This window comes from Peromyscus californicus, unplaced genomic scaffold, assembly GCF_007827085.1.
Source record: "Peromyscus californicus insignis strain IS unplaced genomic scaffold, ASM782708v3 Scaffold_5__1_contigs__length_169319896, whole genome shotgun sequence".
NCBI lineage: Eukaryota > Metazoa > Chordata > Mammalia > Rodentia > Cricetidae > Peromyscus > Peromyscus californicus.
In genome coordinates this window covers 70,436,884-70,458,053 of record NW_026294573.1, presented here as the reverse complement: position 1 = coordinate 70,458,053, position 21,170 = coordinate 70,436,884, and the positions used below count along the sequence as shown (strand labels likewise).

General features: G+C 39.2%; 1 protein-coding gene across 1 annotated transcript; it reads left to right on the top strand.

The window, feature by feature from the left end:
- Positions 1-1,458: 1,458 nt before the first annotated feature.
- Positions 1,459-20,777, top strand: Tyrp1 (tyrosinase related protein 1). The gene is made up of 7 exons (XM_052718192.1): positions 1,459-1,921; positions 5,178-5,500; positions 8,076-8,280; positions 12,741-12,908; positions 14,557-14,736; positions 18,823-18,969; positions 19,820-20,777. The coding sequence occupies exons 1-7, from the start codon at positions 1,537-1,539 to the stop codon at positions 20,023-20,025; spliced, it is 1,614 nt and encodes a 537-aa protein (XP_052574152.1). The 5' UTR covers positions 1,459-1,536; the 3' UTR covers positions 20,026-20,777.
- Positions 20,778-21,170: the final 393 nt, after the last annotated feature.

The window sequence follows — 21,170 nt, the reverse complement described above, 5'->3', positions numbered from 1 at the left end:
TGCACAACTGACCAAAACCTGGTAAAAACAAAGGAATGACTTCAGATTTACAGGCACTCTTGTATCAAACCTGGCTTGAAACAACCCCAGTTCTAACAGATAATATAGCTGCCATACATAATAAGTAACTAGAAATAGAGGCGAGTACTCTTATTCTTTCTGACCTTAATTTATAGACATATTCTTAGTTGTCTTTGGTTGCTAAACATATATTGGGTTATTGTATATCGTTTTCTATATACTTCTAGCTTAGCATTAAAAGGCCAGCCAACATTGATCATGAAGTCTGACAAGCTTCGCACAGTAATCATGTATTCCAAACTCAGCCTTACATTTAAATGCTGGCTACATATGCAGGAGTTTTCAGCTTCAGGAGAAAACGTCTCTTCAAGAGAGAACGACTGAAAGCTACCAGAGGATACAAGTACTACCTGGTCTTTGTGTGACTGACAAAGCAATTCATCTTGTTTCATCCTTTGTGATATACAGATACAGGAAAAAAAAAAATCAAATCACTACAACGAAAACAAAAGCTCTTCAGTGTCTCAAACACATCTTCCAAATCAGTGTGTCTGACCTTTTCTTAAAACTTTAACCATCACAAGGGACCCAGTGGGGAGGGAGTCATGTGCTGGGGAGTAGTTAAAGGGCAGGAGAATTCACTGGTGTGAGAAGGGATTAGTGAGAGCTGGAGGAGAGGACAAGCCCCTCCCAGTGTGAGGGATCCAGCTGGGGATTTACTGTCTGGCAGAAAGCCACATTCAATTAACAGCTGGCATCAGGGGACAAGCAGACAACCAACACTGGCTCTGAAGGAAGTCAGCAGAGAAACCTTCCCGGAGTTGAAGGTACCAGTGAGCAGCTCTGTTGTGAGGTCAACTGTGGCCAAAACTCTAGTAGGATGAAGAAGATTTGCTTGCTAGAAACCTGCTCCCAATCCTTCTTTCAGATCCATGGTGAAATGCTACTATGGCAGTCACCTGCTAGTGGATGCTTTCAGTAAATGAGATCCAGGATAAGTCTTTTTAGAATAGATTCATCGTCTTTTTAATTTATGTGTATGCATGTGGGTATGTGCACATGAGTGCGGGTGCCCATAAAGGGCAGAGGGGAATGCTGGGAGCTGCAGTTACAAGAAATTGTGGGCCTGATGATGTGGGTGCAAGGCACTGAACTTAGTTCCTCTAAAGGAACAGTATGTGCTCTTAATCACTGAGCCATCTTCCCAGCCTGAGAATTGGATTCCTAGGACTAGAAGTTTTAAATAAGAAAACTCAAATGCCAGGAGTATGAATTCAGTGATCTAGGTGTTATGCTTGATATTCAAAAGTAAATTGTTTTTATTTATGTTTAGAAATGTTGCTTCACATAGAAGGATTCCATTTTGGAGTAGGTTGGGAAGAGTGCTTAGAAGAAGTTATGTAACTCGGTTTTGCTTTTTTTTTTTTCAGCTGGCTTTTGATCTGAGTACTTCAGTATCCTCCCTGCAAAGAGCAGCATACTAGATCTGTGTCCTGGACTCTTGCTTGTAGAAGAATGAAATCCTACAAAGTCCTTCCCCTGGCCTCTGTCTTCCTCTCCCTGGTGCTTTTTCATCAGGTCTGGACTCAGTTTCCGCGAGAGTGTGCCAATGTTGAGGCTCTGAGAAGTAGAATGTGTTGCCCAGACCTGTCCCCTTCCTCTGGACCTGGGACTGACCGCTGTGGCTCATCATCAGGAAGGGGAAGGTGTGAGGCTGTGACCGCAGACTCCCGACCCCACAGTCCCCATTATCCCTACGATGGCAGAGATGACCGAGAGGGCTGGCCTCTGAGGTTCTTCAACAGGACATGTCAGTGCAATGGTAATTTCTCAGGACACAACTGTGGGACCTGCCGTCCTGGGTGGAGAGGAGCTGCGTGCGACCAGAAAGTTCTCACAGGTGAGTGGAAAGATGGGGGAGGCAGTTTCACTGAATGAGATTCAAGGCTATACACAATACACAGAACGCTGAATCACTTAAGTCAGGAAACACCTACAAATCATAGAGCTCAACCATCTTTCCCCAGTTGAGCAAACTGAAGGATAGGAAGTTGGAGAAACTTGTCTGGTATAGAAGTTTGGGACTGAACCCCAAACTTTATTTTTTTTTTTTTTTTTTAAAGATTTATTTATTTATTATGTATACAGAAGAGGGCGCCAGATCTCATTACAGATGGTTGTGAGCCACCATGTGGTTGCTGGGAATTGAACTCAGGACCTCTGGAAGAGCAGTCAGTGCTCTTAACCTCTGAGCCATCTCTCCAGCCCCCAAACTTTATTTTTTAAGATTTATTTATTTTTTAGGATTGATTAATTGATTGATTTACAGTGTTCTGTCTGTATATATTCCTGAGTGACAGAAGAGGGCACCAGATCTCATTATAGATGGCTGTGAGCCATCATGTGGTTGCTGGGAATTGAACTCAGGACCTCTGGAAGAGCTGCCAGTACTCTTAACCTCTGAGCCATCTCTCCAGCCCTGAAACCCACACCTTTCAACTAATAGTTGTCTCCTTAGGTCTGGAGAGACGGCTCAGTGAGTGGTAAGAGGACTTGTTGCCTAAGCAAGAGAACCTGACTTCAGATTCCCAGCATCCACTTAAGAAACTGGGTGTAGCCACATGTGCCTGTAACCCCAGTACTAAGGGTGAGAGACAGGTGAATCTCTGGAGTTTTGAAACAACCACAGGTCTAGCCAAAAAGCGATGAACTCCTGTGAGAGACCCTGTCTCAGGAAAATGAGGTAGAGAGTGATAGTGGACACCTGAAACTCCGCTCTGGTCTTCACACACATGCATATGTCCCCCCCACCCCAACACACAGTATTTCCTTCAAAAATACTGAAGCAATCACCATATATTAGGAACTGGCTTTTTATCACTTAAGGTGTTTATGCTAATCTTTATACATTAGATTCATAAGGCCAAATTCATGGATCTAGAACTTTGGCAAGCATGGCATTCCCACTGAGATCTATCTAGCTCTAATAATACAGCCTCTACAAGCAGCGATGATGACCCATAATTCCTCGCTGTGGTGAGGGAACTCTTGCATTATAGATGAAGGAGCAGGTATGTGGAGTACTAAACAGTAATGGCACCAGCACCTGCTTGTTTTCCATGTTTCAGACAACGACTGAGGGTTTCACAGACTAGCTTTTGAGACTTCACTGTCTTCCAAGCCCTGGTCTAATTGTGTGTGTACGTGCGTGCGTGCGTGTGTGTGTGTGTGTGTGTGTGTGTGTGTGTGCATGTATGTGTGTGTGTGTACGTGCGTGTGTATGTGTGTGTGTATGTGTGTGTATGTGTCACATGCATGCATGTGTGTTCTCCTTAATGTTTGTGCCTTTGTAAAGCAGGAGTTCTTTTTATCCAACTATTGCATACATGAAAATTGAGCCTAAGAAAATGTGTCCAGAAGGACAAATATGGTATGTACTCACTCTTAAGTGGATTCTAGATATAAAGCAAAGAACAATCAGACTGCAGCCCATAGAACCAGGGAGGCTATATGAAAAGTGGGACCCTAGGATGACTGTGGCTTACAATAAGTCTTGGTTTTACTCAATCAATCAATCAATAAATAAATAAATAAATAAATAAACAAACAAAAAACAACAGCAAAAAAAGAAGAAGTTTTGTTAGCCAGGCAGTGGTGGCGCACGTCTTTAGTCCCAGCATTCAGGAGGCAGAGTCAGGTGGAACTCTTGGAGTTTGAGGCCAGCCTGGTCTACATAGCAAATTCAAGATAGCCATGGCTTTTTCAAAAAGAAGAAAGAAAAAGAAAGTAGAAAGCAGAAGGAGGAGGAAGTAGTTGTTGTTGCTGTTGTTATTAAATAATATATCCATCCTTTTTGTCTGCTCCCAAAATATGCACACACAAAAATTAAAAGTCCCCCCATCCAAAAAAGAAAGGAAGAAAATGTGTCAAAAGACAGAAAACTCTGTTTTAATCACTAGGCTGTGCTCATCTGCCTTGTTTTTATAAGATTTAGATAATAGAAAATCCTACTGGGTGGTGGTGACACATGCCTTTAATCCCAGCACTCAGGAAACAGAGGTAGGAAGATCTCTGAGTTTGACATAGCCTGATCTACAAAGCAAGTTCCAGGACAGGCAGGGCTACACAGAGAAATCCTATCTCAAAAAAAGTAGAAAAATTTTTTAAAATGTCAATAATGAACAGAAATAAATATGACAATGTTACAGACCCATAAACCCTCATGTAAGATTAAAGAAAACTTTTAGAAACCCAAGAGTAAATGTCATGGGGTATTCACCATAGAAGACTGCTTGGACATGGGTTTTAGAAAGTCTTTGTTAGCAAGCCAGCAACTACACTGAGTACTCAGAAACCCAGTGTAGCACTGAGCCTTTCTCAGGATGAACTTATATGCACAAAAAACGTGTTCTTGGTTGATATACTTCAGTTAACAAGAACAGTTAGCCAGAAGTAGAACTACATAAGCTAAAAAGGTCAGTACATGTTGGGACTTTCCCACAACTATTTGGACTTTGATGGATTAGGCCTTTGTTTTAGTGTTGGCAGGTGGTGCTACCTATGTGCTGAGTTCTACAGCCTTGTTGGCACTTCCATCATGGAGTCAGTTGTGCTAAGGTCTCAGGGCCTACTAAGGTCTGGGGCTCTGTTACAGTAAATTGCTGAGACAAAGAAGGAGAGGAAGAAAGATCAGTCTAAACAAAGATTTAATTAGAGATATTTTTAATAACATACAGATTGAGAATCTCTAATCAAAAATTCCAAAATTCCCCCAAACTCTGAAAGTTTTCAAGCCCAACATGGTATCACAAATGGAAAGCCACACACATTAGTCTTTGTTTTAAACACAAAATAATGAAACTGTGGTTAAAATTGTCTTCAGGCTATGTGTATAACAGAGTGTATAAGAAACAAATGAATTTTACATTTAGGTTCGGATCCAACCCCCAAAATATAATGTATAAGAAAATACTTCAAAATTTGTAAACTCCAAAACATATCCGGTCCCAATCATGTTGGAAATGATACTTAACCAGTTAAATAACTTATAAAAGATTTGAACGGGTACACATATGGCCATTAATGGTTACAGGAGGCATAGCATGTAGTAATATGATTGTGCTAATTTTCACATCTTAATCTTTTCATCCTTACAGTCAGGAGAAATCTTCTTGACTTAAGTACAGAAGAAAAGAGTCACTTTGTCAGAGCCTTGGATATGGCAAAGCGCACAACTCACCCTCAATTTGTTATTGCCACAAGGAGGTCAGAAGCCATACTGGGACCAGATGGCAACACACCACAATTCGAGAACATTTCCATTTACAACTACTTTGTTTGGACACACTATTATTCAGTAAAAAAAACCTTCCTTGGAGTGGGGCAGGAAAGCTTTGGTGATGTGGATTTCTCTCATGAAGGACCGGCTTTTCTCACGTGGCACAGATACCATCTGCTGCAGCTGGAGAGAGACATGCAGGTATGTTCTATCTTCGTTTTGAGGTCCCTGTTGTAAATCACTGTGATTCACTTTGTACTGAATGACAACAATGAGCCGTGACAAAGCAATCACATTATCAGGGTACTTGTGACTTTCAGGTAAGATTCTTCCCACACTGATTATTCACTAATGCATTAACCCTGATCTTTTGTGCAGTAAAATAAAAGTAATGTTAATGATGAGAAAAACAATGGAGACCTGGTTTGGGCAAGAATTAAAAGTTTCGAATTTTCTACAGCTTGGTAACCGGAACAAAATGATGAAGGTAACAAAGGAAATCTCAGTTTTCTGGGCTTCTTCCTGAACTGTGGAATGTAGGCAGGCGCCACCTCCTGGGGAGTGGAGGACCTGCATGTCTCACTCTTCCATCCATAGGTATCTCTCCTCAAAACAGCTGATGGTTCTAGAGACTAAATACTTTCCTGTTCACTGAACTATATTTTTCCATGGCCCCTACCACTTTAAGGCTTAGAGAAAAGCCCCACACAAAAGCATCACATAACTGTAAAAAATGATGGATGTGTTCATTTTCTTAGAGGCAGGACTCATTCACTCTATATGTGTACACACACACACACACACACACACACACACATATATATATATATATCGTGTTTATATGTGTGTATCTACATTCATATATACATTCAAATATATCAAAACATCATTTTACATAACTTTAATATATATTGTTTCTAAAAGGATCTCAAAATGACATATCTTTAGACATGAATTTTCATTTGAAAACTAGCTTTTTGAAGGGGAACATAAAGTAGACTTCAACTGGAGCTCAATAAGGCTTTTATTTTTAAGCAGATGAACTCAAAACACACTAACATATCTAGTATCATAAATATCTTATTGTTGCCTTTTCACTAACAGAACTACTTTTTGAGAAAAATATTGTCATTCAGAAAGTGAACAGTTTAGAGATTGTGAGTTTAGCTCAACGATAGAGCACTTGCCTAGCAAGCACAATGCTCTATGAGCAGTCCCCAGCCCAAATAAAATTGTTTATTATTGGATCTCAATTATTAAGTCTGTAAACTAAGCTCGTTTCCTGTACGAAACAACAGTCATGTATCTCTATCCCAAAGTTAAAGTCTTAAAATTATCTTGAAAAAAAAAAATCTGTCCAAACTTATTTGTTGATTTACTGGGCACTGTGTTAGCCTTTTGAGGGAAAACAACTGTTAGAAGATAGAATTGATGCACTGCAATACAGAGTGATCGTTGACAGGAATCTGTTCATACACACTTTGAAGGTAATTAAATGGGTCCATCTAGTCCTCTCAGGATCATATTTTAAAGCTCTGATTACAAGAAAGACATGTGACAGATTGTGCGTACATAACTCTGTCATCTGTAACTAACTGGAGATCTTCATTCCCTCAAGGCATTTCCCAATGACACATTAGAATTTGAAAAGGCGAGTAGGGAGTGTCTCAAGCCTTCATTCTGCTGTGTAACTTCCACCCTGGTGACTTACGTTTTCTAGCACAAGGCATCACCATGTTCCAGACTACCTGTGACACACAACACCATAGGAATGTGCTCTGGCTCCCAAATGTCAGTTGTCCAGCTACACTTAGCTTGATTCATAATGAGCCCCTGGAAGTTGTCCCTAACTTTTGGGAAGCGCAATGACAGTTTTTGCATGACTAATACAAACCCATAGTGATCAAATAAGTAGGGATGCCTTAAAAAGCCTCTGATCTCTAAAACACCCAAGAATAAGGAGATGTAGACCAGAAGGGAGCTACATTAAAGGAGCAAAAGTATACCCGGGGCTTGAAAGACACAGAAGGCAAAAAGCAGCTCTCCACTAACTCTCACCCTCTGAAAGCAATTCCCCAAAGGCCAAAAGAAAGTGAATGAAGGAAGCAGTGTTTTAAGAAATTCGGTAAAATAAGCATGTGTCCTTGGTCTCAAGTATTTTCAAAAAGTGTGAGATAGTTTCTAAGTGGAAACTAGGTCACTGGTCCTAAGAACAATAGGCACAGAATTCATCCTGCTTCTGTTTAGCATTTTGTCTGTGAGCTTCAGGCAGATGCCTGTCTTCCTGGGTCAGCTTTGCAGCATAGGTCTCTAAACAAAATTCTTTTTGTCCTTTGCAAATAGAGTCTGTGTGAGACAAAGCAAACCAAAATCTACCTAACTACAGTCATTCAGGCCACATTAAAAACAAAACCCCAAACTTACTGTTCCACAAATCATTTCAAAGCTGAGGTCACATGCTGCTAAGAGTTGGTGGTACTTCCATTAAAAATAGGAAATTAAGCAGGGCGGGGGAATTAAGCAGCACTCGGGAAGCAGATATCTGTGAGTTCGAGGCCAGCTTGGTCTACAAAGTCCATGACAGCCAGAGCTGTTACACAGAGAAACCCTGTCTCTGGAGGGAAAAAAAAAATACCTAAAAATAATACCTCAACACATAGAGAGAAAATAATACCTTAACACATAGAGCTAACAGAAAAAAGACACCGGAGTCAAGCAAGCCAAGAGACAGGACGTAAGTAGAAGAAGTGACCACTAACTGATTTCTGTGATTTAGGATATGCTGCAAGAGCCTTCTTTCTCCCTTCCTTACTGGAATTTTGCAACCGGGAAAAACGTCTGTGATATTTGCACCGATGACTTGATGGGATCCAGGAGCAACTTCGATTCTACGCTTATAAGCCCCAACTCGGTCTTTTCTCAATGGAGAGTGGTCTGCGAGTCCTTAGAAGATTACGACACCCTGGGAACAGTTTGTAACAGTAAGACCCAAAATGACAGCTACTGTTCACAGTTCTTTATTAGATGAAGAGATTGTGCTGCCTTTCTTCAGAATGAAATCTGCTACCATTGCAGAGGCACATTGAGCCCCTAGGAGACTCAAGGCAGTCTACAAGGTGCTCCTGGGAAATACAAAGTACCTGTGATTGTTACTATTTTTTTTTCTTTTAGCAATTTGATCAGTACATCGCTAACTTTATTTTCAAAAATCCTAGAGTCTATTAATCCTCTTACTACACTAAGCACTGCTTGGCAGTCATGTGCCTTGGGGTGGAATCTTACTGAAAATGTCCCCCAGGAATATCTGAAATGTGCAAAAATTGGTGGAAGTACTCTGGGAGCAGAACAAGAAGGAGGGGAGCAAAAACGGGAAAATTCCATGTTTGTTCAGAGAACTAAAACCCAAAAGGGATGGATCCCTTTCCTAGAAAAGGAAGATGTGATAACAGCAACGGCTGCCGAGTCACGGCTCTCAGCTCTCCTAAAGAGAATAGACACAGGTCCGGACATTGTGCCTCTGCCGCAGAACATTTCTGCTATGCACTGGTCTGTTCATGAGCTTCCTGCTTTCCTCCACGAAACACAGTTACCCTCCCTGTGCTACTAACACAGTCTTTTTGTTTGTTTGTTTTTTGAGACAGGGTTTCTCTGTGTAGTTTTGGTGCCTGTCCTGGATCTCACTCTGTAGACCAGGCTGGCCTCGAATTCACAGAGATCTGCCTGGCTCTGCCTCCCAAGTGCTGGGGTTAAAGGCGTGTGCCACCACCGCCCGGCTACTAACACAGTCTTAATTGTTGGTGTTCTCTATTATTTCTTGTGTTTTTTTCTGCTTCAGGTATTTCTGGATATTTTAAATATTTGATTTTCCATATAAAAATTAGAGTTGTACCTTATTATTATGTTTGTGGTCTATCACTCTGCTTGTATTTTATGTATTAATTTTTGTATTGCTTTAGAAGCCTAAGAAGAGAATAGTTTAAATATATCCAAGGAACTAAGTACATTTTTTTTCACCATTAGAAAGGTAGTTATTTTTGTACTACTGTAAGAAATGTGATAATACATGAAAGTTTCCTTTAGCAGTCTAACACCTGAGCAATTGGGTCCACCTTGTGACAGAAAATGAAACTGAAGGTCAGAGGATCTTCATATACTAACACATTCATCTTTTTTACCAGGCTGTTATGTTTAGGGCTGAGAGTTCTTAGATATTTTCCTGCCATGCTGATACTTAGACATAATCGTGGTGTGTGTGTGTGTGTGTGTGTGTGTGTGTGTGTGTGTGTGTGTTTATGTTCATGCGTGTGCATATACACATGTGTATACATATGTGTATGCCATAGGACACCTTCAATTGTCGTTGATTTAGCTCTGTCTAACCTATTTTCTTTTAGTTTTGAGACAAGTGTCTCACTGTGTAGCTCTGGCTGTCCTGCAACTTACTATGTAGCCTAGGCTGGCCTCTGACTCATAGGCATCCAACTGCCAGACTGTTGCTGTCTCTCAAGCGCTGGGATTAAAGCCAGGCTCCAGGCTCCATCTGGCTTTGGGGTGGGGGAGCAAGGTTTCTTACTGCCCAGAATTCATCAAGGGCTCACTACCAAGCCTGGGACTCTACCTGTCTCTGCCTTTTCAATGCTAATATTGTAAGTGTGCCCTAACGTACTTCATTTTTTTTCCTGTGGGTTCTTGGGTCAAACTCGGGTCTCAAGCACTTGACTTTTATATGCTATCTTCCCAATCTAGAAAGAAATATTCTTTAAAAGTCAATGAAAATATAACATAGGAGGAAAAAAATAAAAGTGAAAGTATTTCATTTTGTCATAGTTTTTCCTATCATTCAATTTAACAAGCCTCACAACTTTGGGAAAAGTTGAAGAGTATTTATTCTGGGTTAAACAAATTTTAAGATTGTCCACTGTGACAATTCAAGATGTAAAAAGCAAACATCATATTTATTGAACATGGTAGAGAAGGCTGGCACGATGGTTCTGCAGGTAAAAACTCACATTGCCAAGACTGACGACCTGAATCCAATTCCTAGGACTCACACGGTGGTCCTGGGACTGTGCACACATAGACACACACACACACACACACACACACACACACACACACACACACACACACACTAAACTTTAAAAATCAAACATAGTAAAGAATAAAGGATGAGTTTGTATCAATCACAGCGTATGTCTCATACAGTATGAGATTCTTACTATATGTCTTCTTCAATTCTCATGGAAATTATTTCTTTTATCCTGCTTCTGTCTGAGAAGATTTTATTCATTTCTATAGATTCATTGACATCTTCTTCAGGAGACTGGTGCATACATGTCCTTGGATTAACCTTTCCTTGATCTAGGGATTCCAGACTTATATTGTTATTTATTTGTTTGACTAAATTTAATGGGTGGGAAAAGTGAGTTAGTGACACCTGACAACCTTTCAGCCCTCCTAATGCATCTGTGAGTCATCATATGAAAAACACTGCTTCTTTCTTCACAGGATTTCTTAAAGCCATTTTTCCCTCACACATTCTGGACTTCTCATTCATTCCAATGTGAAAATTTTACAGGACTGTAAGTCATAGGACATTGGTGGCTGAATTGGCAGAAGTTGTCCATGTGCAAACTAAATTTAAAAAACACTGGGGTAAAATTAAAATGGCTCCACTAGTTTCTTTTACTACCCAAAGTCTCAACCATGAAACTCCATCAAATGAACTAGGATGCGGTTGCTTGCAACCAAAGTGGACAGAACTTTCAAACTTCATGGGATTTATTGATAATTTCCCCAAACAGTAATCCCCAAAATACTAGCTAAAAGTCAGACTTTAGATATAGTAATGCCTGAAGGTTTTTTGAGCATAGTCTATACCCCCAAAATGTACATGGATACTGCAATCCTAATACAGGTCAGTTTTATCGCTATGGTGTGTAATGGTTGTTATGCTAATGAAGCAGGTAGGAGCATTGTGCCTAGGATTCAACATAGGACATTTGTGAATGAAGATGAAAACAAGCTGAAGTTGCAGTGCTGCCCCTCACAAACCAATCAATTATTTGCCTTGTCCCTGGGGGGCACTTAGGAGTCTATCAATCAATCACCATGGTATCCTCACGAAAAGTGCTCTTAACCATTCTTACCCTGCCCCACTCACGTAAGGCTCCAATTTTCCTCCACTTCCCAAAGAATTTAATATAACTTTCTGAACTTGTACTTGATTTCTTCACAACGTGGCTCTGGTCTGGCTTCCCATCATCCCTACAGTCTGCTCTGCTCCTTGCAAGCTCTTCACCAAAGAGATCTCTTTTAGCAGCCATAGGAAAGTGTGCACCAACTCCTTGTCACTCTTAGGAAACACCAGGCACTGTGTGCCAGGAATGATGAGAGAGTTCATATACTCCAGAGACAAAAAGGAGGAAGCTTATGGCTTTTTGCTAATGTTCCTCTCTAGACTACTCACCTTGCAAAATTTCTCTGACTTTACTTAAAGAAATTCTTCCTAGTCATTCAGAGTTCCTTGTAAATCTATTCTTTATTATTCTCTCTCTCTCTCTCTCTCTCTCTCTCTCTCTCTCTCTCTCTCTCTCTCTCTTCCTCCCTCACTCCCTCCCTCCCTCTCTTTACCTTTCTTCCCTCCCTTAAGGCATCTATATTTCCCTTCAAAAGGTTTAATGATGGCATTAATTGATTCAAACAAACAAACAAAAAAGATGGAAAACATTTATTGATTGAAATAAGCACAATATTTCAAGGAGATTTGGGGTATTTTTTTCTTGTTTCTCTGAAGACTGGTAATAGATGGAATTTGGGTATGATTTTTCATATATATGTGAAATATATGTTTTAGGGTTTTTGTTTGCATTTGTTTTTGTTTGTTTGGAGATTTAGGGCTTTTCTGTTGTTTTTTGGTTTGGTTTTGGGGAGGAGGTTCTTTTTCTGTTTGTCTTTTTTTTTGTTTTGTTTTGAGACATGTTTTTTTAATGTAGCCTTGGTTGTCCCAGAACTAGCTTTATAGACTAGGCTGGCCTGGAACTTAGAGATCCACTTGCCTCTGTCCCCCAAGTGCTGGGATTAAAGGCGTGTGCCACCACTGCCTAGCTTATATTTTAGTTTTTAATTTAGTTTTATAAGGTTATTTAAAAAAATTCAATTTCTTATATTCTTACATTCTTTCAACAAAGCTTATTGTCATTTAGTAGCACTCAGACCCATGTCTGTCAACGTGATTATTGTTTCCTTCCAGTGTCTTGGAACATCAGGCTATCTCAATTCACAGAAGTAGGACAACGTAATTTAGATGTTTTTCACTATAAGCATGTCTTTTCATATTTCTTTCATGAGGATCTAATTTTGGGGGTTTTCACTGTATACAAGAGAGCAGTGCTCAGACCTGTAGCCATTCTTTAACTGTGTGCATGCCTTTCCTCCCTAGGCACTGAGGGTGGGCCCATCAGGAGAAATCCAGCTGGAAATGTGGGGAGACCAGCAGTGCAGCGGCTTCCTGCGCCACAGGATGTCATTCGGTGCTTGGAGGTCGGTGTGTTTGACACACCGCCTTTTTATTCCAATTCTACAAACAGTTTTCGAAACACAGTGGAAGGCAAGTAAACAAACAAAACCAAAACCAAGACAATTGGCGCTTTGAATTAATCTAGTTGGGTGAGTGGAGTGCCCCAAATTGGTTAGTTTTTAAAAAGATTTTGAATGCCATATTGATCACATGGGTTTATATGAACTGGCTGTTGATTTTGTCACAATTTTGGATTCAAAAAATAAGGGGAGTATCAAACTCTATTTGATTACCAGAGATATATTTGATTATCAGAGGAAAAAGTCTTGGGGGACTATTGTTTCAAACCTCCTAAATTTCTCCAGTCTCTTAAACCTAGTGCCTGGCACCTTTCAGACTTCATGTGTAATAACATCATACTGTAGAACTACAGGGGACTTTTGTAATCATAAAATAGTATCTTTTAAAAAAGTAAGATTAACAATTATTTTATGTTCCAATTACCTGACAGTCTGTAAGATCTGGTTTGGGCAGTTTTATTTAAGTTGAAACACTTTGTAACAAATTGTGAAGGTCTATAAACAATTAAATAAATGTCTACTGAGTTTTAGCTTGATTTTCCTCATTTCACAGCAATAAAAGTATTTTGAAGTTGAAGTAGTGCAGTGACTTTCCTGAGATAGCAAACATCAATATATTCAGACTTCTAAAGGAATATAATTACGTCTAACTTAATTTTAAATTTGTTACTATTGAAATTCCCCTGAGTATCAGCATCACAAGTCAAGTGCACCAACCTGCTTCCAATAGGAATGATTCTCTCCTATAATCAGAGATATGTAAGATATAAATCCAATCACTAATTTTAATTCTACTTCCTTTTACTATCAAAATTGTATATTCTCCTTATTTTCATTTAAATAATACTAACTCACTAACAGAGTTGATTCAATATTTACTATGATATTTACTGCATATAGGTACTAAAATCTGGTATTTATAAGGCTAAAGTACTGATTTTTTTAAAGCAATGTGCTATGTTCCTTGAGTCATAATAAAGTAGGAAAATGAATGAATGAGTGAGCGAGTGAACATATACACTTGGTAGTTCAGCCCAATCAGACGCGCTTAACTCGATCACACATCACAAGCCCTCCGACTGCTTTCTGACCTATTTGGCACTTGTCGTCATATGTTTAATATGCAGAGGGACTATAAAAATTCTCTAACTATTTTGAGAGCAATCTTTCCAGATGTCTAAAACTGTAGAGAAAAAGAGAGAAAGTGGGGACATTTTAGCATCCCCACAAAATTAATTTTCTAAAAATAAATACGCTGGCAGTGATTCAAAGGGAGGAAGAGAGGAAAGTTTCCAGGACAGTGACAGCAGTATTCCCAGTGGTGGAAGCAGTAGCTGGGGGATTTCCACTGTCTCTGTTTCCATGCGGAACAATCTGTGCCTTGTCAAAATTCAGCATTCATCCATTTTGACTGTTATCTTCTGCAGGTTGTTAGTGTTAACCTAGAAGCTACATTTGGAAAGCCACACTACCAGCTCAGAACTAACCTAGTTCTGAGTATAGCAAGCAAATGTCATCAGCCATTACTACAGAGAGACAACACTATTATACTGAGGCAGTATTTAGCCTGGCGAGCTTTGAAAAATAGTTTCCTAATATAATCCCTGCTGTTGACTTGCAATGTTCTCTACTATTTCCATCCTTACTTTTAAATGCAGGTTACAGTGATCCCACGGGGAAATATGACCCTGCTGTTCGAAGCCTTCACAACCTGGCCCACCTTTTCCTGAATGGAACAGGAGGACAAACTCATCTGTCTCCCAACGATCCGATTTTCATCCTCCTGCATACTTTCACTGATGCAGTCTTTGACGAATGGCTAAGGAGGTACAGCCCTGGTGAGATGCTTTCATATGATTTTGCGGGCTTTGCAAAGGGATTATCCTGATGCTGTGGTTATCGATTTAAACTAGCACTTGACAACCGTAAAATACCCTCCAAAATAAAGATGCAGCAGCTCTCCCATCCAGCCACTGCCAAATACTCAAAACCACTATGAATACTACAGAAGTCTCTCAGTACAGTTACCGTTAAGATGTCACTACAGGCATTTTTGTCGTGAAAAGATGACTCCCGTGTGTTCCAAGTTTTTCTTACTCATATTTTCCAACAAACCCTCTCATTGCTTTTTAATATAAATGAAGGAATGTTACAGATCTTTTCTTGGATTCCACAAAAGACTGAACATGCCATGTCTATAATCTGCAGTTCTGAGTTGTATTACTTTATGGCCTCACAGAAATGGAAATTTGCTCAACTTGAAAAGTTACAAGTTTTTATGTCATGCCATAGGAGATCTCTTTTAAGTTCATTTCAATGCATTCTTTAAAATATTATTTTAGAGACCTCATTTACTGCACTCCTACTCAGCCAAGAGAAGTATGTTGCTTTTCAAAACCATGAAAGTACTTCCACTGGTTTAAACATCATAAATTTTTATACTTTGGAAATGTTCTGAGTTTTAGCTGCTGTGCTTTTATCATGCACCCACAGTATTGAAGATTAGCTCTCTATTGCTTTTATCTATCCAGTAAGGCCCTCACACATCTTTGTGTGTAACAGAAACCTCTATTGCAACCTTTCCCAGACCACTAATCTATGTGTTGATTAAAATATGTTATTGTGTCAGAATCATTTAAGAAACCAGTAATTTGCCAGGGATGGTAGTGGCTATAATTCCAGTACTCAGAAGTTTGAAGGAGAGGATCTAGAGTTTAATGCCAGCCTGCGCTATAAAGGGAGGTGTAGTCTCAAAAAAGAAAAAACAGAAAGGCAATTCATGCATAAATTCTTGCTCAATTGTCAATTTGTTATGAATTCAATAATTGGTATCCTGCTTCATATTTCATATGTATTTAAATGCATAACAGCAACAGATAATGGATTACTTATACAGTGTTAGTTTCTGTCTTAGTCACTGTTCTATTGCTATAAAGAGACACCATGACCCAGACAACACTTATAAAAGAAAACATTTAATTGGGTGCTTACTTAGTAGTTTCAGAATGTTAGTCCATTATCATCATGGTGGGAAGCAGACAAGCATGATGCTGGAGCAGTAGCTGAGAGCTTACATCTATCCATAGGCAGCAGGCAGAGAGAGAAAGACATTGAACTTGGAGTGGGCTTTTGAAACCTCAAAGCCTGCCCCCAGTGACACACCTCCTCTAATAAAGTCCCACCTACTCCAAAAAGACCACACCTCCTAGTCCTCCTAATCCTTCTCATACAGATCTACTCCCTGGTGACTAAGCATTTAAATGTATGGGCCTGTTCTCATTCTCATTCAAACCACCATAATTTCTTTAAAATAAAATAAGAAATTAATTTTTTATGATTCAATCTGGGTACAGTAAACTACATTTTTCCACTTCCCCAACTTTGAAATCATACTCCCCACTCCTTAATCCATACCTTTACTTCAGGCACTTGCTTTTTACCAATCCCTCCAGTGTTCAACTTAATAGTTGTAAGAACAAGATTGTTCTGTTTACAGTAATGGCTATCACTTTGGGTGTGTTTGATTAGATTATTTTTATTATAACACTATATAAACTGGAGTTGATAGGTTAGGAATTAACAAAACCAGCTCTTATTAAGTATAGACTTTTGAGAACTAGCCAAAAATATACAAGTAATATATAGGCAGTCATTCCCAGTGCTGTGGGTGTTAGACTTCTCAAAGGGAATGGAAATACTCTCTTGTTATAGTTTTCTAGAAACCATGAAAATGTGTACTCTTTTGCCTTTCAGATTCTGGTTGAAAAAATAATTATTGCTCATTCATACAAATTTCTTAAAGACTCTCCAAGTCTAATCTAAAGGTTGTTGATGAACCAGGAAGTTGTGTTTTCTTATTTCCCCCACCTCCTCTGCTTGAGCTCTGTGCAGTTTAAGGTTTCTCAGCTACTAGGCTCTCAGTGGGTAGAGAAAGGCCATAAATAAACAATAGTCAGCCTGTGACACTGTTCTGATAAAATATAGTCTTAAATTATAGAAAAAGTCAATGCTGAAAATTTGCATAAAAATGAAAACTGACCAACCAGACACCTTCTCAAATATCTCATTTATTTCTAAATGTCCATTGGGAAAGGATGTCATGAAGTAATAAAAGCAGCAAAAGTAAGAATTAGGGAAGAATCTCTAAACAATTCCATAAAGCTGAAAACAGTCCAGGAGCAGAAAGGATGGGGTTATTTTTCTGAATTCTGTCAAAGGTTTTAAACATATTGAAGATTCTTCAGAAATCAGAATTGTACAATTATAAAAACCAGAAGTCATAGTAACAACCTTAAGAAAGCTAAACCCGGTTGTTGTCTTTCAATATGAGGCTGCAGAATCCTATTGCTGAACACAAAACAAACAAACAAACAAACAAACAAAAACAGTACATCCAAATGCTAGCAACAATTATGTCGATTTTTATTTACTAATTTTGTGGGTTTGTTGGTTTATTTGTTTGTTTTGAGACAGAGTTTCACTATGTAGGCCTGCCTCACCTGAAACTATCTATGTAGCCAGAATGGCCTCAAACTCACAAAGACCTGTCTGTCTCTGTCTCTTACCACTACTATTATAAATCTGAGTAACATATAATTCAATATCCCTCTTTCATTACTTTAGAATGACGTGTTGTTTCACCATAGTAGCCCAGAGCTCCATGATTTTTTTTTTCAGAAAAAGCAGTTTGTACATTTCCCAAAATGATTGCTACTTCTTCAGCTAGGAAAGAAATGAAGCAATCATAAATCCTTTCACAAACATTAATTGATCACCTAATGTTTCTTGGACAGCATTCTAGGTACCAGAAGTTGAATGCAGAACTTAGTAGTTTCTTTCCAGAATTTTCACACCTGTTAGTAGAAAATAGAATAGCCAAATATAAATAAATACAGTATAATAGAAATACAGTATAGTAGGAAGTGGAAAGTTTTTGTAAGTAGACAAAAATCAGAAAATGAGATTGAGAATGCAGTGCAGGCAAATAGAAAAAGATCCTCCCAAAACAAAGGAACAGGAAGGAACCTGATAAGCTGGAGCAGATGCACATTGAGAAGAGGAGGTGGAGGGATTGGGGTCTGCAGGAAAATGAGAGTACAAGGTCACTGAGAAATGGGGATCATTAGAAGGATCTTGCTGAGGGAAATTACTGGTGATCCAGTTGTGGCTCTTGCTTGTGTTGTGATTCCTTTGCCCATTTTAGTGAACTGTATCACATAGCTGAAGACAAACTGAACTGAGAGTAATCAGTCAGGATTCAATAGACAGGTGAAACGGAGAGTTTAAAATTGTAGCTGGGTTACAAGCCTCACCATGTAACTTCCCCAGGTTACTAATACTAAAATATATATATATGGTCAAGGACAATCATCTCTCAAGTTTGAATTACAGACCATGATAGAGAACAGGCAGGTCTGGCTTTTCATTGACTGAAAAATATGTTCTGTGGATTTATTAAATTAAATTAGCTTGTGTAGTTTAAAAACAGAATAGCTGGTGAGAATCTTTTTTTTTTTTTTTTTTTTTTTTTTTTTTTTGGTTTTTCGAGACAGGGTTTCTCTGTGTAGCTTTGGAGCCTGTCCTGGAACTCACTCTGTAGCCCAGGCTGGCTTTGAACTCACAGAGATCCGCCTGCCTCTGCCTCCTGAGCGCTGGGATTAAAGGCGTGCGCCACCACCACCCGGCCTGGTGAGAATCTTATACAGTATTGTCACTCAACTCCTGTGACTTTAAAGGTTCTATCAAGACGAGTGTGGATGCCACACTCACCCTGTTCGGCAGTGAGACTTGTCTTGTGCCTGTATTTGCTATAAACTTTGAAAACACTTTTCACATACACTTGCACGTTAGCCACCTTCAGAGCATAACAACTACTCTGATGTCAACTTTCTGTCTGCTGACAAGCTGCCTTTGGAATATTTTAGATATTTCTACCTTCCCATTGGAAAATGCTCCTATTGGACATAACAGGCAATATAACATGGTACCATTCTGGCCTCCAGTTACCAACACAGAGATGTTTGTTACTGCACCAGACAACCTGGGATATGCTTATGAAGTTCAATGGCCAGGTCAGTGTTGTCAATGTATTTTTACTGTGGTGTTCTCCAAAAGAAAATCGGTCATCTTAAAAGAAAGGTCCTCACAGTGTGCTGAGGCTGGTGTGTTCTATTGGATATGAAGTTTTCCCATAGATTCTTGTTCGGAAATAAAAAGTAGGAAATTATCATTTATTGGGTACTCACTCTGACCAGTATTGAGATAATTTAACAACACTCCATCTTATTTAATCTTCAAAATCTTATTTAATCTTCATAATAGAGGCAAGTATTTTATTTCTCATTTTGCAGATAAAGAAACTCAAACTTATAAATTCATTCTAACACTAGAGAGGCTATGTTCCCAGCAAGGAAGAAATGAATTTTCAACTTAGACCCCTGTGATGTCACCAATTACTCATGAGACCATGCCACTTCCATTTATTTATAAATGAAGATGGAGTAAGATATTCAAAGCTGCTTTTTTTTTTTATATTTTAAAATTCAAGACTTTCAATTGTAAATTTTCCCACAACAAAAGTACCAAGACATAGTGAGAGATCACAGAACTTGGGACTGATTAAAACTGACTCCCAAACCCAGAAATTCTCCTACAGCCCATGGACCCTGGGCAGGGTCTCAATTCTTTGAGCCATCAGGTCTTTAGCTTTGGAATGGCAACAACATCGATCTCAAAATGACTCATTCACAAAAAGAATTAAGACGTACCTTCAAGATGGCAGGTGCTAAGTAATAGGGCCAATAAAAACTAAATATGAGGGTCTCTCCTAGAGTGCCTTGAACAGTGCCTAAATGTGAGCTGTCCAGTTTGGGTGATAATTATTTCAATGTTTATCTGACTCTCATCTTGTTTTCCCAATAGGTCAGGAGTTCACTATATCTGAAATCATTACCATTGCTGTAGTGGCTGTGCTGTTACTTGTGGCTGTCATTTTTGTGGGAGCTTCTTGTCTGATCCGTTCTAGAAGCACCAGGAATGAAGCCAGTCAGCCTCTTCTCACGGATCACTACCAACGCTATGCTGAGGAATATGAGGAGCTCCCAAATCCTAATCAGTCCATGGTCTGACATGGCCTGTCCTCTAATGCAGGAGGGTGGAAACGACCTGTTTGAAACACCGTTATCACCCATATTCCCTTTTGCCTCCTTCCTTTCTTACATAGACGTGTGTTGGAATTAAAACAATATTAATGCTGCATTTCAGAGATGAGAATTCAGAGTCTTTTCAATGGGTTCAACTCATTAGTTCTATTTAAGATGGCATATGGTACCAGCTCAATAATATCTAAGGGGATACTGTGATGAGCTTTCTTGTATTCTAAAAATTGCCTAAGTGCTGTGAATGAGCAATGCTTTGTGTGCACAGGGAAATAAGATTGATGTAAAAATCTCTACTTCAATTGTTTGAGTGGCTGTTCTTACACTGTTAACATGTGAGTGCATTGCTATTATTGGTACTGGTCAACAGAGATGAAGACAGCCTTGCTGAACAGTTAAATTACATTACTTTGTAAACAAATAGGATCCTGATTAGCTTTCTGAAACTGGTCTCTCATTTTGGTGTCAGCATATATAATTTGGGCTCAGGGGCAAGCCCGTCACAAAGTCACAATTCTTGTCACACTTTGTAAAGGCAAAAGCTTCACTTTACTAGAACACAGCTGCTACTGTGTGTTTGCCACTGTGTTCCTGAACTTAGCTCTCTGGACAGGAAACTGCTGTGCCACAGTTCACCTCCCAATTCTAGTGTCTTAGAGGTCTGCAGAGAAGGAGGAAGACAAAGAACATGGTGTTTTGTGGATAACATCAGATGCATTTTTCAACAGCATTCTTTCACCGTTTACCAATCAGCCTTCTGTGCTTTTCAAAATAAATACAATAAAATCGTGTTTCATTAGTTCCAGTTTTCTTCTTCTATTTTTTTTTTAAGACCAACTCTGACTCTGTTGCCCTAGCTGGCCTAGAACCCTCTCTATAGACCAGTTTGGCCTAAAATTCACAGAAATTCACCTGCCTCTCTCTGCCTCCCCCAGTACTGCAATTGAAGATATGTACCACATCTGGCCTTCACCTTGAATTCTAACATAATATGCATTTTTGTTGTTGTTTTGTGCTGTGAAACAATGTTCCAAATATGAACTATTCAGGCTAGCCATAACAAATATCCTAATTAAAATTGGTTAAAATAAGTAATAGTAACAATAATCATAACC

Excerpts from the sequence above, each read along its gene's own strand:
- Tyrp1 (XM_052718192.1), top strand. The coding sequence starts at position 1,537 with ATGAAATCCTACAAAGTCCTTCCCCTGGCCTCTGTCTTCCTCTCCCTG. Across the intron at positions 8,281-12,740 it reads CCTGGGAACAGTTTGTAACA|GCACTGAGGGTGGGCCCATC; the intron begins GTAAGACCCAAA and ends TTTCCTCCCTAG. Across the intron at positions 12,909-14,556 it reads TTTTCGAAACACAGTGGAAG|GTTACAGTGATCCCACGGGG; the intron begins GCAAGTAAACAA and ends TTTTAAATGCAG.